The sequence below is a fragment of the Protopterus annectens genome, chromosome 13.part0 (assembly GCF_019279795.1).
Source record: "Protopterus annectens isolate FY-2018-M chromosome 13.part0, PAN1.0, whole genome shotgun sequence".
NCBI classification, from domain to species: Eukaryota; Metazoa; Chordata; order Ceratodontiformes; family Protopteridae; genus Protopterus; species Protopterus annectens.
Window position 1 is genome coordinate 61,836,980 of NC_056747.1, and position 18,247 is coordinate 61,855,226.

At 43.5% G+C, this 18,247-nt stretch overlaps 1 protein-coding gene across 2 annotated transcripts in view; it reads right to left on the reverse strand.

Moving 5' to 3' along the window:
- LMNB2 (lamin B2) overlaps positions 1–18,247 on the reverse strand; it is an 859,966-nt gene that overhangs the window by 535,931 nt on the left and 305,788 nt on the right. For both annotated transcript variants that reach the window (XM_044090624.1, XM_044090623.1), the window contains exon 7: positions 13,267–13,487. In XM_044090624.1, coding sequence (XP_043946559.1) covers positions 13,267–13,487 — 221 coding nt within the window. The remainder of the gene's footprint in view (positions 1–13,266; positions 13,488–18,247) is intronic.

The following is an 18,247-nucleotide window of genomic DNA, read 5'->3' on the forward strand; positions in this document are numbered from 1 at the left end:
TAACAGGATGAAACCTAACCATGATAGGGAGGCCCTTGTGCTGAGTATTTGCAGTGGATTGCAGGAGATCTGGTGACTGATCTCCTCAGTGAGGCTCAGACTGAAACCTCAGTGGAAGGATAGCAATGTCCCAGCAGCTATCTCTTACCCAGATTCAAGAAATCCTAGTAGTGTTACAGGAGTTTGGGGACATGTTCACTGGGAAACCAGGGTGCACCCACCTAGTGCAGCACAAGGTGGATACAGTACCCCAAAGGCCTATTAGGCAGGCCCCTTATATAGAGTGCTTGAGAGAGTCAAACAGGCTCTGAGGGAGGAGATGCAGGAAATGTTGGAACTAGGGGTAATTCAGGAGTCCAACAATCCCTGGGCCTCCCCAGTGGTGCTGGTGCCAAAGAAGGATGGCAGCACCAGGTTCTGTGTGGACTACAAGAAATGAAATAATCAGAGTCAGATGCTTACCCCCTGCCTAGGAGAGATGAAGCACCAGAGCAGCTGGGTGGGGCCAAGTATTAAACACCACTGATTTTACCAAGGGTTACTGGCAGGTGCCCTAGACTCCCAGTGCTAGAGAGAGCTCAGCTTTTGTTACTCCTTCTGGCTTGTATGAGTTCACAAAGATGCCCTTCGGAATGAAAAACGCCCCAGCGACTTTCCAGAGGCTGGCAGATCATATCCTAGCAGGAGTAGGAGGGCTTGCCTTTGCTTTCCTAGATGATATTGCCATCTACAGCCATTCCTGGCAAGAGCACCTTCAGCGGGTCGGGGAGGTGCTGGACAGAATACAGAGAATAAGGTCTTTCTAGAAAAGGGCTAAAGCTCTGCCCCAAAAAAGGGTCGCAAGTTGGAGAGTATCTTGTCCTTGGCAGATATTAGAGTTTTGTAGCCGATGGAGACGAAGAAACTGTTGGCACCATGGCCGGGGATGGTGCCGAGGCAGGTACATTCATAGGAGCCAATGTCAGAACCAAGTACAGCACCAAAGTCAGTGGTGCCAAGGTTGGAACCAAAACAGGGGTGAATATCATGGACAGCACCGAGGGACTAGATACAGAGCCTGGTACCTAAGAGGTCTATGCCCAGGGCACTGGCGAAGCGCAGAGCAGACTCGGTTCCGTAAATGACAGAGATGCAGGAAAGTACAGTTGTGTACACTTAGCATAAATGTAGATGTTCAAGTGTATTCACTGTTGCAGTCATCACATTTGGGTTACCTGCTTGCAGTAGCCCTTGGTCGGCCTGATAGTCTTGGGTCCTGTGCCGGTTGCTGTCTCATCTTCCGTGACATCAGGTAGTCAGGGGTATAAAGCATGCAGCAAACGCCATTACATCAGTTTTTCTTACCCCAGATGTCAGGTGCCCCACTTAATGGGAAGCAAATATATATATATATATATATATATATATATATATATATATATATACACACACACACATATATCTATATATACACATATATACATATACATATATATACATATACATATACATATATCTATATATCTATATCTATATCTATACATATATCTATATATCTATATCTATATATATATATCTATATATATATATATCTATATAAAACCAGGACTGCAACAGTGAATGCACTCGAACATCTACATCTATGTTAAGTGTACACAACTGTACATACTGAGGGATGGTAACTGAGAGATTAGGTAATTAGCCAGGCTGCCCGGTTCAGGGTTTGAAGCTGGGGGTGCAGAATCTGGCTCGCCTGCTGAGACAGCAGGGTAGGGGTCTGAGGCAGGTGCCATGGGGCCAGCTGTGACGCACTGTGCAAGAGGGGGTACAAAAGTGTTGGTGTGGCCAGTCTTGTGCAATCAGTATCATCCTTGGTTTGTCCTGTTTGATCTTTAGCAGTACTTAGGAGAGGCAGAGGAGGAAAGATATAAACTGATGGATTTTTCCAGATGAAGGACAGAGCATCCACTTTCCAAGCTTGTTTGTGGGAAGTCCTTGTGCAGAAATTGCCCAATTGGTAGTTCTGGGGGAAGGCAAACAGGTCTATATCTGGAATCCCTCATTTGTTGATCAACATGTTGAAAGTCTTTGGTTCCAGTTTCCACTCGTGTAGGTCCATGAGATTTTTGCTTAGATAGTCTGCCAGTGTACTTAGTTTTCCTGGCAGGAACTGAGCCTGTAGATGCACTTGGTAGCTCAAGGCTGTGTTCCACAGAGCCATGGCTAGTCTGCAGAGGGGGTAAGAATGGGTACCCCCCTGCTTGTTTATGTACCACATAACAGTGGTGTTGTCAGTCTTTATCATTCATCGTCCTGGAAGAATGTGGTCCGTGAAGGCTGTCAGACCATTCCGTACAACTAACATTTCTCTTTTGTTGATATGCAGGTGCATTTGACTTGGGTTCCCATTTGCTCTGAATGCACTTCCCTGCCAGGTGAGCCCCCCATGCATAGTCTGATGTCTGTTGAGAGCATGGATGGGGGGGGGGGGTAGAGTGAATGGTAGGTCCCTTGTTTTGGTGGCAGGCCTTTGCCCGCCAAAAGAATTCTAACCGTAGGCAAGGTATGATAGGAATCACTGCTTCTAGATACTGAGAATGTTGACACCATAGGCTTTTTAGATACCATTGTAGTTTCCTCATATGCAGTCTTGCATATGGAATTAGTAGAATGCATGAGGCCATGAATCCCAAGGCTTGCAGTATTTGCCATGCAGACAGCAGGGTTTTTGTGGCCACTAGTTTGAAGTTGTCAAATGAATTTGCTTCTCTGGCGCAAGAAAAGCCATCTGGGAAGTTGTGTTCAAGCTTGCTCCCAGGAATATAATTTGTTGACAGGGTACCTGATGTGATTTCTTTTCGTTTATGGTGTACCCCAGACAAGTTAACACCTTTTGTACAAACGCCAGATGACTCAGAAGTATGTCCTGACTTTCTGCCTGAATTAGATAATCGCCCAGGTAAGGGTATATTTGAATATTTCTTTGCCTGCAAAACACAATAACTGGAGCTAGGCACTTTGTGAATACCCTGGGCGCAGTGGATAAGCCAAAGGGCAGTGGAGAACTGATAGTGCATGCAGCCTGCTTTGAAGCATAGGTATTTTCCTGCAAGATTCCCAGATTGGGATGTGCAGGTAGGCTTCCTTTAAATCGAGTGCTGCCAACCAGCCATCTTTGCCTATCATGGGAAGCAACTGGTGAAGAGCTAGCATCTTGAATTTTGGAATCACCAAAAAGGTGTTTAGGATAGACAGGTCGAGGATAGGACACCATGAGTGGCCTTTTTCTGGGTACCAGGAAAAGTCTCGAGTAGAAACCGTGCCCCTTTTCCTCTTCTGGTACAGTCTGAAGAGCCTTTAATCTTAAGAGAGAGAGTACTTGCTTTTGAGCCTCTGCCCACTGATTTGGGGGTAGATCTGGCCAACTGTTTGGGGTTGGTAACGTGGGGAAGTTAAATCTGTATCCATGGGAAATGATTTAAAACCCATTTGTCCTGCGCAATGAGTTCCCAGGTATTTGCTTGCAGAGCAATCTTTCCCCCTAAAGGAGCAGTCAGTTGAGAAGTGCTTGGAAGTTTTAAAGTTAAGTCACTGAGACAGCTTACCATAGGGGGGGGGGGTCTTACTACTCCCCGATTTGGAAGTGGGAGTCCCCCCACTGCTTAGTCCTGTGCGTACCCTGGGACTGAAGCCTGGGTGTTCTGTGGTTCTTGGTTTGAACTAAGAAGGCCTGGAAGAGGCAGGAAAGGATGCATTTTTTGAGGGCCAATGCCTACTAAATCTAGGAGGCTGCACTTGTAAGAAATATTTAACAGTTTGCATAGATTTAGCTTTTTCCTCCATCTTTTTAAAAACTTCTTCTGCTTTATCGCCAAACATTCGGTCCTGATTTAAGGGAGTGTCCAGCAATTTAGTTTTAATATGATCTGGCAAAGATTGCTCCTTAAGTCAAGCAATGAAAACACAAAGAGTCGAAGAAACGGAGCCGTATACTGACTTTAAAACAACCTATTTATTTAAGCGCTTTCGGAAAGTATAGTATCTTTCCTTCCTCAGAAACAAAACACATCAAACGAACACTCAGTCATTTAAAAACTCTCAAATCTGTCATGTGATGCGTTAGTCAAGCATGCCTTCTAAGTACAGACCCGGTGACAGCAGCCCTGCAAGATGCCTCTAGTGAATCAAAACCACATTGCAAAGTATGTTTTCCAACCTGTTCAGCAGAATGCATTAAATCCTGTAAATCCTTATTTTCAGCACAACAAGAAATCATTTTCTGTTTAAGCAATCCAATAATATGCTGCTGATACTTTAACATATGAAAATTGCAATTTAAGGCCCTGATGGCCAAGGTTGCAGAGGTGTATGCCTTCTTACACCATCTATCCAGGGCCCTGGAATCTCTATCAGAGGGGGTATGATTTTTGGCAGTAGTAGCCTTAATGCCCTTGGGTTCCTGTGAAATGGTCTCAGGATCCGCAGTAGGATTTTTTAAAAAGGAACTTGTGAGAATCAGGAACCCTGTAATATCCATCAGGTTTTCTGGGAGCTGGAGGTAGAGTGTCAGGGGCAAAGCTAGATTCCAAAAAGGCATAGTCAACAATGTCCAGCACAGGCGGGACAGCTAAAGGCCTGTGTTGAGGCAGAAATAAGAAATCTCTAAGCCTCTTTTTAGAATCAGAGTATTCCTAGCTTTCCCAGTGAAAATGCTCCCTAAGAGTATGCAAGGTTACACCAAAAGAAAAATCCTCTGGGGGAGAAGTAGAGGGAATACAGTCATCAGCATCCTCATAGGTAGATAAGGGTAAATCCTGGTCATCGAAGGAGACAGAAATTTTAGAATCCTGGTCTGAAGTATCATAAGCAAATTCAGTCCTAGGTCTCAGAGGGGGGAAGATTGGCTTCCCCTGATTAAAGTAATAAGGTCTTCAGCCATTCTTTGTTTTTTAGGCACAGAGACCTGACCATGCGGTCTGGGCATCTGTTTCCTAGGCATGGTTAGAGTTTTAGGCCTAGAAGAAGATGGCGTCTGTTTAATATGCAAGTCAGTAGGCCTGAATACACCCTCAGAAGCCAATGGCTGCACAGCGGCTCCGGACCCATCCAAGGTAGAGACATCCACAGGTTCCACAGTTGAAGCATTTTGCGGCATACCGGACTCCAAATTGGTCTCAGTAGAGGCCTGTGAATCTGAAGTAGCGGGTATCAGGGGCTGCGAAAGCGTCTCACAGAGTACCGGCGAACTGGCGACTAGCTTAGAAGAGATGTCGGCAGCTTTAGACCTAGGTGGCCTGTCTCTGTCTTTATCTTTGCGTTTTTTCAGAATGTCAATAGTCGGGTGGCTTATCAAAGACATACCTGGATAATTGAACAGAGTACCAAAATATTTAAAAGCGAAAATGTACAGACGACAAATAGTTTGTGGCTCAATAAGGCACAAAACAGACAGCGAGGTACGTCATGGTCAGGGTCCAGGCAAGGAATACAGTATGAATGAAAATCTTTGAGATATTTGCTTTCTACAAGAAATACAATTATTGACTTTTGCTGACATTGGTTTACAGCAAGAAAAAGTTTCCCCAACGGGGTACTTAGCTTTAGTTGAACACTTTGGTTCTGAAACTCTAACACGAAAATTTCATGAGTTGGCCGACTGGCACTTGCGAACTGCTTCTGCTTCGGGCATAGCACGGCAAGAAAGACTGATGTAATGGCATCGGCTGCATGCATGCTTTATACGCCTGAAGTCATAGAAGATGGGACAGCAACCGACGCAGGACCCAAGACTTTGACAATTAGGCCGACTGAGGGCTACTAAATGTGATGACTGCAACAGTGAAACACGAACATCCGAGTGACTCCGTTTTTCCTTATGTTTTTTGGTCTTTGGAGGGGGGTGAGAACTCCGGACCCAGATAGAGCCTCCGAAAAAGGTGTCTTGATTAAAGCTTTTAAAATAAGCTTATTTTTACGTTCTGCTAATGTATGATTACCAAAACTAGCACAAATGTCACAGACAGCTTTAATATGATACGCGCCTAAACAGTAGACACAAAGAGCATGTGTACCCGAGTTAGGCATCTTACACCCACACTTTTCATCCTACTTAAACCCCTACTTAGCTTTGTCTGACATAGTAAGGCAACAAGGCTATCCTATGGAAAAAAACAAAATAAGGGAGGAGAGAGAATACCAAAAATGGTATTTAAACACCACAACAGGTAAGGAAAGGCCTGTCAAAAGGTAGGAGAGGGACAGTACCAATAATGGTAGAAACTAAATTACCAAGGTAAAGGGCAGGGAATAGGATTATGTTATAGGCAACAGTGAAAAATGGCTAAACTGACTAAAAAATAAAACATTTTGAAGAGAAACTATCTTAAAAATAATTTTCTATTTGCTTTAAGAGACATGGCTAGCACAGCTGATTAGGAACATGGCAAACGAGATCTGGAGCAACTAGGAGAGGGGCATTATGGGCAGGTCTTAGCTGAGAGTTCTTGGCTGGCGCAAGCTTGGAAACGTCCGTATCAGTTCAGAGGACGGAACCGAAGTCCTAATACTAATACTAATTAATGAACAAAGATTTACAATATCAGATGTATAGTTTTAAAAAATCTTACCATAACTTTAGATGGCCTTCTCTTCTGTATGCTGCTGCATTTATCTAATTTTGTTAACCGGGTAAATGTCCGACTGGGCCAAAAAAGCCCATTTTCAGCAGAGAACCGGAGATAAAAAAATCTCCGAACAAAAAAATGCACATATAGAAAAATTTAGGAAATTATTGCAACAGAACAAAATACAAAAGTTATTAAATTAAATGCAAAAAGAATCAAATACATAAAATATATATATATATATATATATATATATATATATATATATATATATATATATATCTCCAGGTTTTAGCTATTTTAAATGAAGAGGGGGGGTCTCCATAGAAGTTGTTAGATTTGGTTACTTTATAGGTTCATAGGTACTGGGGCTATTGACCCTACGGTCTATATACAAGCCTAGCCAAAAAGGTACCCTGGCTTTCGCCACCCAAGAAAATTATTTTCCTGTGAACTTGTCAAGCAGAGCCACAGAAGTGATCCCCGGGGTGAATTTCCCATCTCCCATCCAATCAAGATTTTTCTTGAGTGCTAATGAGGAGCTTTGATATAGACATGTAGTTTGTTCCAGAGTATGGGAAGTCTCTGGGACAGGAATCTATCCCTCCAGCGTGTTCTGTTTATAGTGGTGACAAGGTTTAGGTCCCTAGAGCATGCAGCTCGGTGGGATTAGGAATTCTTTAAGTGCAGCATGTCCAACAGCTCTGGATTTTGACATAGCTTTGTATGTTAGGCAGAGATCGCCTCTGAGTAGGTGATATGCGACAGAGTAAAGCTGGAGTTTGAGACTGTCTGCATACGGCATCTGTTTGACGTCGGTAATCCTCTTTGTGAGGTATTTCTGCGGCCTTTCCAGTTGTTGTAGATGTCTTTATGAAGTACATACCAAAACGGGCGCTATACTCTATAATGAGTCTAATGAGTGACGAGTAGAGGGGAACAATGACCTCTTTTTTCCTGGATGACAAACCTTTTGTGAGGAGGTGTGCCACATAGAAGGATTTCCTGACTATTGCAGTGATGTGATTATCAAAGGAGAGACTACTGTCCACATGCGTCCCAAGGTCTCATCACACTTTCGGTGTCAAGTAAGCTACCGCCTATGTGGTAGTTCAGGGGTACAGAATTTTTACCAAAGAGGATGATCATGCACATTTTGGCACTGAGCTTGAGGCCATGGCTTTGACACCAGGCATCTGTCTCAGCGAGATCCTTTTGTAGGATGTCCACATCGTTAGGAGTTTTGGTTTGCAGTCATCTGCGAACTTCATTCGCCAAAGACCTTCTGTGTTAGCCTGTACTTCACAGAAGTAGTTGCCAAACAGGAGAGAACCCAGGACTGAACCCTGTGGTACTCCACTTGTCACTGGTCTGAAAACAGACTCGGGAGTCTGCTACTTTCACAGTGTGGGTTTCTGTCAGTGAGTCAGTTGACAACCATCTTGTGACATAGGGATTTATATCTAGTTTAGTGAGTTTATCTATAATTCCTGAGTGGAGGATGGTGTGGAAAGCCTTGCCGAGATCGAGATCCAGATAGGCTGTGTGAACCACCTTACCCTCATCTACGGCTTTCGCGACTGCTTAAAAGAAGTCTATCAGGTTTGGAAGACATGATCTGCCTTTTACAAAACCGAACTTGGTGGGGTCCAGAGTTTATAAGTTCTATGATGATCCCTTCCACAAACTTGCAGACCAGGCTCGTCAGGCTAATGGGGCGGTAGTTCCCGGGGTCCGTGGTGGCTCCCCCTTTGTGGAGTGGGATAACCATCACTGTGCGCCATTCAGTGGGCACAAAGCCTGAGGTGTGGCTAAGATTGAACATAGTACTTTGGTGGGGTGCCAGTTCGTTCTGTAGTTCGTGTAGAACGCAGCCTGGGATGTTGTCAGGTCCCATGGATGGTGTGTTCTTGGCTTTGGAGTGTGTGGTTTTTACCTGTACGGCCATGATTTCAGGAACTTTGCAGATTCCGGTATAGAGATGGGCCTTTTAGGGGGTGAGAGGGGGGTAAAGTTAGCACTGACCCCATCTGCTAGGATATTGGCAATATCAGTTGGTTCTGTATATTTAGTGCCATTGTGCTGTAACTCAGAGCAGATCCGAGTGTTGCCATTGAGATTCTTAACAGCTATAGAATGCTTTGTGGCGGTCTTTAGAAATCAGTGGCAATTTTGTTTTCGTAACTAGCTTTGGAGTATTTTATGCTGGAACTCAGCTTCTTATTGAGGCTGACCAGAGAGTTCCTCCTATCATATGATTTTACTCTTTTTCCAACAGTTTCTTTCTTCTGTTGTAGAGTTTGTTTATGGCAGGGGACCACCAGATTGGCTTCCTTTTTTTTTTTTTTTTTTGGAGGATAGCATCTTTGTTCCGTTAGGGATTGCAAGATCCATGCACTCGTGTAAGTGCTTATAAAGTGCATTTGTGTAGGATTCAGCAGTCGTACCTCTATTGTCCGTCTGCATGGGTGTCGTGAAGTTTACCACTTCTGTATTAAGAAGTGTGAAGTTGGCTTTGGAGATATTTTTTACGGTGGTTTCCCTAATGGGGGGTGGGGGCAGGATGTGGATGTCTAGGGTGATTAGCTTGTGGTCGGATATGACCAATGAGAAATTGACCTCTGGTGTGGAACACCAGTTGCCCATGTTGGTAATGACCAGAGGTCTAGGATAATGCTGCCCCTGCTGGTGGGGGTGTGGATAAGTTGATCCAAGGCTGTGGAATTTATATTTTCCAGAAAACGTTGAGCAAAACAGTTGGCATAGGAGTACCTTTCCCAGTTATTGGTGGGGTAGTTGAAATCGCCTATTTTGGTGTTGGGTTGTATCCTAATATTTTCCAGTGCATCAAGAAATGAGTGGGACTCCTGGGGCATGGTGGGGGATCTGTAGCAAGCTACAATTTGGATTACAGTCTTGTCCAGAGTTAGTTGCAATTGGATAATCTCGGATGCATTATGCTATGCAACTAGCCTGGAAGTGTGGATATCCTTAACGAATATGGAGACGCCACCGCCTTTAGTGATTCGGTTCAGGTTAGATGGCCGCAAGGTGTGGTATGAATTATAGTCTGGTAATGCAGGGGTGTTCTCTGGAGCCTTGAACCAGGTCTCTGTCACTGCATAGATGTCAATGTTCTCCATTTTAAGGAGTGCCTCGAGTGAGTGCATTTTGAGGTTTAGACTTCTAGCATCGAGTAGCATTACCCGCAGATTTTGCTTGCTTGTACTTGTTACGGTGGTGAATTTGTCATTTGAACCTTGCCTAAAAATGGCACTATAGGGGTGGCATGAGCCTTAGCCAGTATCCGGAATCCCAAAGGCGACAAGTGCAGGCCATCTCTGGCAAAGCATTGTGGTCTGTCGATCATGTCATCCCAAGCAGACAGACACTGGATCCACTTAGAATGACACCAGAAGCTTAGTCAATTGTTGAAGTCAATCATTTTGTCCTTGAACTGTGGTAGCATTCTGGGTGATGGCAGGGTCATATCTGCCTGGGCTACAAGATAGGACAGCTCCTCCATGTCTCTTTCCATGTAGTCCAGGGAGGTACGTCTCAGGTCATTCACACCAACGTGGACAATGACAGTCATATTTGTACTTGTGGAGTGACCGGAGTGTGTGGGTTATGTGGCGGATCCTGGCACCCGACAGGCAGCTGACAGTAACTTTCTTGTTTAGCCTTGTTTATGGGGGGGGGGGTGAGAGGAAGACGTGCTGAGATGGCAGGTAAGTGTGTCTTAATGGAAGAATACGACAATCCACAGTTCATCAGATCATACAAGCAAGACAAACTAATGTAGGTTCTACCGTCATTGGTTGGATATTTTTAGACAAACAGAAAACCTCTTCCACTTGGATAGACAGGATTTTCTGGTAGTTTGTTTTCTGTCCTCCTGCACAACCTGAAGCATGCCTTTATGTAAAGGTGTCTGAAGGGAATTTACGCCCTATCACCAACAATGTAAGGTTCAGGGTAGATAGTTGGAGGTGTACGAGAGTTATCTTCTCCTGTGTAAGCAGGTCCATTCGGTGGGGGTAACGTGGTGACTGCCCGTGGCTAGATGATGTACTTATATTAAAAAAAAAAAAATGCTGTCTTGGCCAATACGTGGTCACCAACAAGATTTGTGGTCGTCTCTGAATCTTCAGCAGAACCTGTTGTATGAGTGGGAGGGGATGCATAGGCAAACATCTTCTTCCAAGGGAATGAAAGAACATCCACCCTTCCATGCTTTGGGAGAAGGCATTCTGGAGCAGAAGGTTGGGAAGTTGTCTGTTCATGGGGGAGGCAAAAAAAAATCCACCTGCGGTATATCCTATTGACGGACCATGTCCGAGAACACATCCCTGTTTAACATCCATCCGTGGGATTGAGTCATGGTCCTGCTTAGAGTATCTGCCATCACATTTTCTGCAGAAAGGTATGTAGATGGCTAGAAGGTTTAACTAGTCTCTCTAGGGTGATTTCCCACACCTGCAGAGCGAATCTGGACAGAGGGTAGAACCCTGCCCCCCCCCCCCACACACACACACACACACACGAACACACCTTCACTACTATAAAAAAAGGCTAAATTCCTTCCAACTCATACTAAACCCATCTAAGACCCAACACATGATCTTCTACCAATCCAAAACCTTCACCCCCACCTCACCATTCTCAATAACACCCTCCAGCAATACCCTTACCACACCTGTAACTCAAGCCGAACTACTAGTTGAAACTATTGACCAAAACCTAAAATTAAACATAGCACTAAACAACTGCCAAAGTTCATAAAAAACTAGGTTCACTCTACTGCTGCATGAGCTTCCTTACACAGGAATCCTGATATCTCTCGTACCCATCTACTCTCCAACTTATTATATGCTTCCCCAGTTCTAACTATCCTAAACAAATCTGACCCTCTGAAACTACCTGCTACAATAAAATGTCAAAATTTGCAACTAATACCAAGTTTTATTCTCACCACTGCCTCTCCCTAAGAGAACTAGGAAGGTTAGATCTCCCTGACCTACTAAAATACAATCGACTTGTCCTGACCCATCAACTGCTACACCAACCAAATAAAATACCTGCTCTCTCTGGTCTGCTTACCTTCTTGTTTCTCAGTATTCTAACCACTGTATGATGCATCGTTTGTAAAACTCTGATTTTTACTCTTTTTATATATTCCATGCTCTTTATACAAAATTATATATAATTTTTTACTATTTTTTTTTTTAAATAATTTTTTACTATGTCTCTGGAGCTTTTTTCCCCAGGCCTCTGCTGAAAATTCTCACCTTGTGTCCAGAAGGACTAACCTGGTCAACAAATGGAAAATAAATGTGTGTGGGTGCGCACGCGCACACATACACAGTTTACCTTTGAATGTCTGACTGGCATTTGGAGATCGCCCATTTCCGCGGACCATAATGCCTAAACACAGACAACTTGGATCAAATGTCGTAATGATTTGCTGGATACTACTTCCGACACTTGATCCATGTTTGAATGGCAAAAATGCATTTGCTTATTTGCCATTCAAACACATGGTGAATCGGCATTATCGTTCTTTGCAGCCGTACTTACGACATTTTGCACGTCGTACATACGGAGTTTAACAAAATAACAGTGAACCATACACTTTTACATACACACACAGGTTTACTTTTAAATCCTATATTACCAGTAGACCGAACTACAAATGACCAAGAAACTCAAATTCCTGAAAGTTTGCAAGATAAAGTCCCAAAATTCCAAACACCATAAAGCAAATGTCAAGCTCCTACCCTCCACCGATGCAAAACTTAAACTATTTTTTTCCGTATGCTTTTGCAGGGGAGCTGCACCCTGATGCGCAATCCACAAATAAAATACCAACTTAGAGTTTGCATTACAGTGAGGAAAAGGGTAAAATACAAATACTCTGTTACTCCTATGTTATTATGAGCAAAGAATATTTTGCTCACAACTAGCCATACACTAATAGCTCCATCTCTGCATCTACCTCTATGTACTTACATTTTTTCACTTCAATAGTCTGTTCTCAATCGAACACAACTTTCAATTAGCACTTGGTTTTCTTTTTTAAAGTTTCAAGTTCCATAAACTTCTCCAGCGACACCATTAGCTTGCAACGTATGATCTGCCATATTTTTTTACGTGCTTAGTATAAAATTTTAAAGTGACAATACAGTACTTAAACCAAATGCCATTTAGCTTTTACAATACATTTAGGTATTCTGTAACTCGATCTTGTAAACTTTCAGGAAATTGACTGAGTTTATAGTCTCGGTCTTTTGTAGTTCGGTCTACTGGTAATACAGTATTTAAAAGTAGACCCACATACTCGCGTGTGCATACAATAAATTGTATATACATACACACATCTACACCTCTCTCTCTATATATATATTTTGTAGATATATATATATATATATATGTATACACACACACTTTTTTGTACATGCATAAACACGTATGTTATTTTTAACACAAAAATGCCAGGCAGATCGAATCTTTGCCCAAATTCTACTTGTTTCACAGCATATTTTAATAACTTGGGTCACAAATGAAACAGTAGGCTACTATCATGCTGCACTGCTGTATACAACAAAAAAAATGGCTAAAACATAGGTTCTAACCAGGACAGGAATAACAGTGAAATGTATACCTTGCTTCTTCTCCTTCCAGCAGTTTTCTATAGGCATTGATCTCCATATCAAGTGCCAATTTAACATCCAGTAGTTCCTGGTATTCACTAAGCTGCTGCTGCATCTGATCCCGCATTTCGGCCATCTCCCTCTCTTTGCCATCAAGCATCTTTCTGTACTTTTCTCTGTCACTTGCCAACAATGCCTCCAGCTCCCGAATGCGATCTTCTGCTGCACTAGCCTATATCAGGGCATAAAAAAACAACTTAATGACAATGTCTTGAACATTTAATGGAAAACTGTCATGTGCAAACAAACTGAGAAAGTTCATCTGTGTAAGAACTTAACAGTAGATGTCCCACTGATCACTGTTACAGCATGCCCTCTCCACCCCCCCTTATATTTATTTTTTTTTAACTAGGCGGTGCCTTACTTCTCAGGGACCAAGGGCAAGTCATTTTCTACCTTCTTCCCCTTTAATTTCTTATATGGTATTCGCTCTGGTGTCTCCATGTTTCCTGACTGAGATGGTCTGAAAATTTCATGCTCATATGTCTGCTAATGTATCCTTACAACAACTGGCTTAAAACATATGTCTGACATAGCTCTATGGAACTTTTTGGCTTTGGTACCCCAGACGAACATCCCGGTTATTTGACGAGACAGCTCCAAAAGTTTGGAATACTGCAAGAGTGATCAGCAGTACATCTACTGTTATGGTTAAAATGTTCTTCTATATCATCACTATTGCAGTACTCCTTAAAGAAGGAATGTCCCACCCCTGGCAGCCCGTTGCTCGGCCAGCACAGATAAGCTTAAGAGACCTTGTTTGCGCCATACATCACATTTATGCTCCCCGCACAAAAAGTAGGGCATAAAAGGGATATACAGACAACTATCCAGAACTTCTTTTTCTACCAGTTCGAACACCGTTGTTGCCACTTAGTTTAAACATTTTGTTGCTGTACTTAATATTCAGCAACATCAGATAAGTGTCCTGTTGAGGTTATTTATTTTTAAATTTACTTTCTTGGTCTTGTATTTTTTTTTTTATTGCTACTTAGAGCTCATGTCATCCAAGAGTGGAAAAGGTCAGTGTGAGAGGCAGATTCCCCATATGGATCATCACAAACAGCATCTTTTTTTCTTTGGGTGCTTTCCACAACCATACCTCGAAGTATCTGCAAGGCATTTGTGCTTAAGACACTAGGAAGCGATTTGTCTTCCCTGGCCATTTATTTTGAAAACCAGCAGCTTAGACAGTTAAGCTCAGGGCACTATGGCAGAATCCTGTAACCTACAGATACTCCTGCTATTTAAGGGGGCCAAGAAGGCTCGGACAGATTCATAAGCTGTCCAGCCTCCTCCAGATGTCCTTCTAGAAAGAAGCAAGTAATAAATCTGTAGGTTGTTCAGCATTTTTATCGGATTTCTCTGCCACGACCCAAGTGGAGGCCAGCATGGATTAGTCTTTTCGCATATCCTCTGAGGCTTTGCAGGCAGCTACTCTAGACGATGAGGGAGAAACTGCGGTTGATTATCTCAGAGGGCCAAGAGGGATTCCGCAGATGCTGTTCAAAGAGGGAGTTCCAGGTTCTCTTCTCAAATCTCTAAGGGTCGGAACCTCCAGTATTTGTTAGGACTGATTTCCCCTCAGACAAAAACAAGCATGTTTCAGCCTGTCCTATGGCTCCTCAAAGGGAATAGCAGGAGTCTCTGCCTTAATAGGTCAAAAGCCCACTCAAGGGGTTTCAGTACCTGCTCCTTCATGGACCTCTACCTCTTCTAAACGGTTTAGGGAACCAGATTCTTCAGATAAAGATTCCCTGTCTGTTGGAGTCTTTAACCCATTTTTCACAGACCCTGAATCGCATTTCAAGGAATTGTCATTTGGGAGTACAATTGCTAGGATGATGGAATTCTTTAAATGGGATTCTCCTCAAGCATTGGATAATCCAAGAAGATAAGAGTGGTTTCAGGAGGATACTACGAAACTATTGGCAGCTCCTCCTCTGTTGGCTGCCTTTTTAGATACTTTCATCGCTGCTTCCAAGTCTCCTGAGTCACAGCCTTCTAAGAAACCAGACAGGTTACACAAGCGTCCCGAGGATTGTACAGTTTTATTTAAATGTCCTGCTGGTTACACAATCATTGTGAGGATTGTACAGTTTAATTTAAATGTCCTGCTGATCCTTCTGAGAAACATTCTAAAACTTTTGCCCTCTAAGGATAGCAGGGTAATGGAAAGGATTGGCAAGAAAGTTTACGCTGCTTCTACTTTGGCCTTTGGACTATTAATTACCAGACCGACGTAACCAGGTATACTCTGGCCTCGATTTTTCAGGCTTGTCAGGTTATCTTTGCCCTGCCCGAATCTGATGGCAAATCCTCCGCCTTATCTTTTAAAGTTTCTGCTTCTCAAGTGACTTGCCATTCGATTAAGAGCAGCTATGATGCTGCCGACGCCTCTTCTAGGGCTGTGGCTTTTGGGCCCATCGTGACATTTTTCTTGGTTCTGCCTTCAGTTCCTTCCCACTGACAATAAGACCAAGTTGTTTGGCTGCTCCTCTGGATAATGCTCATCTTTTTGGGACTGCTGCTGCTGACTAAGTCTCTTCAAGAGAAAGGCAAAGCCTAGCAAGACCTTAAACACATTTTTGCCTCTCCTATCCATAAGTTCCAGAGAATTATCCTTCAAGATCTGCTTTTATTTGAAGGCAACTCCGCCAGGCCTCCAAGAGCAGAAAGGGTGTGAGGTGCCCCCCCCCCCCAAGGGTTCTCAGACTTCTTTAGCCCAGAAGCCGCCTTTATCTGATAAGCCTTCATCTCTCATAATTTGCCCCCCAACTTTATACCAGGTTCTTTTGTCGCCTCAGCCTCCCTCTGTCTTCCAGATTGGTGTCTCACCACTTTAGACTCTAGTTATTTCTATGATCCATCAAAGTTAGTTCTTGGTATGAATCTCAAAGTCCTTTTTCTGAGACTCCTCAACCTCTTCTACAGCAACTTTCTCATTTCCAAGGGGATTTAAGAGTCCTTGTTGAACCAAGGGAACATTCAATCTGTCTCCCCCTTCCCACAGAGGGAAATGGTTTTTATTCTAGGATGTTCTTGGTTCCTCGGAAAGAGGGCACTTGGAGACCAATTTTGGATCTCTCTTGGCTCAACACCTTTATTGAGATACTGTCTTTTCAGATGCTGACTCTTCAAACTCGGTTTCCTCTTATGACCCCAGCCTTTTCTGGCATCTTTGGATCTGAAAGATGCTTGCCTTTATATCCCTATTCACCCCCTCTTCAGAAAGTTCTTAGGTTTCTCCAGGTCTTCCTCTCATTTTCAGTTCTCTTCTTTGCCCTTTGGCCTCTACTGCCTCAAGGGTATTCACAAAAGGCCTGGCTGCTGTGATTAACTTATGCAGGCTCCAAGGCATTCAGATTTTTCCTTATATAAACAACCGGTTGCTTCAGGCACCTTCTCCCAGTCAACTGTTTCTAGGATCAAGTCCGTGGTGTACTATCAACTTCCAAAAGTCTGTCCTGACTCCCTCTCACATCACGTGCATCTGGGTTGCAAGATTCAGACAGTGCCAATGTTGGCCTCTATTCCACCTCCAAAGATATTGTCGTTGACCGCTTACTTTCACTCTCTTCTTCCCTTGACTGCCATGCCAGCCAGGGAGTTTATTTGGGCCCGGGGATTCATGGCATCCTCTACTTAGATGCCAGACTGCATATGTGGAAGCTTCAACAGTACCTCAAGTCAGTTTGGCTGCAGCATATTCTGAATTTCAATGTACCTCTCCTTCCCTGTCTAAAGAAAGAATCTGAGTGGTGGAATTGAAGTTGTTGATTTGACAGTTAGCTCTAAACTCAAGCTGGCCCCTTCAGCCTACAGTCCCTTCTCAAGAGCTGTTCACTGATGCCAAGGACATGGAGCGGGGGCATCTCGGTCACCTGAAAGTTCAGTATCTTTGGCCATTAGAAGTCAGATCATATTAACGTCAGACAGATGAGGGCTCCGATTCTGGCCATCCTGGCTTTTCACCCCATGTTATTTCCGGACCCCTTGAAGGTGTACACAAACACTACACTGATGTGGTATTTCAACAAGTTTTGAGGCATGAAACATTACCTCCTCTGCAGGATGGCACTTGAGGCTTGGGATGTGGCTCTCCGTCATCAGTAAACACTTAAGACTGTATACATTCCTTCAGCGCACAATCTTGCGGCAGACTCGCACAGCAGAGATGTGTTTCTGCATATTGTCCATCAGTGGAGTATTTCTCATGTAGATCTTACTCCTCCCCCCTGAACAGGCAGCTCTCTACCTTCTGCTCCACAGTGCCAAGCCATCTGGCCCTTTCCCTCATTATCCTTTCCTTCCTTGGTTTCCAATAGTACTGCAGAAGGTTCAAGCTGGACTCCCCAAAAGTCTTGCTACTGTGACTACCTTTTGGCCGACAGCACTGGTTCCCCTTCTTAAAGCATCTGGCCAGGGACAATCAGAGGTTACCTCAACGGAAGGTTCTCCTCACAGAAGACAAATGGTCTCATTAATCCCCACTTGTCCACTCCAACTGAAATTTTGGGTTTTGATCCCTTTCAAGCAACTCTTTTCCTAGGACAAGCTCAGAGTTTTAGACAAGGCAAAGAAACCCTAAACTAGAAAATCTTATGTCCAAATGGAAAAGATTTTTGATCTCGTGCCATGCTCGTAACCAGGACCCTTTTTCAGTGGGAGCCCCTCTGGGTACTCTCATTTGTGTGAATTGCCCCACTCTAGCTTGGCCTATTCTTTTGTGAATGCCCATTTGTCAGCCATTTCTGCTTGTCTGCTGTTGACGACTCCTTTGGATTTCTCATTTGGAGGTCAGTTTCTTAAAGGCATCAAGCATTTTAAGCCTCCAAGAAAAAGTTACGTTCTTACATAACGTTCTATGTGTGTAGTCCAACTTCATTTCATTAACCTGAGGGACTGCGTCCCGACACACTGACCCCCAAA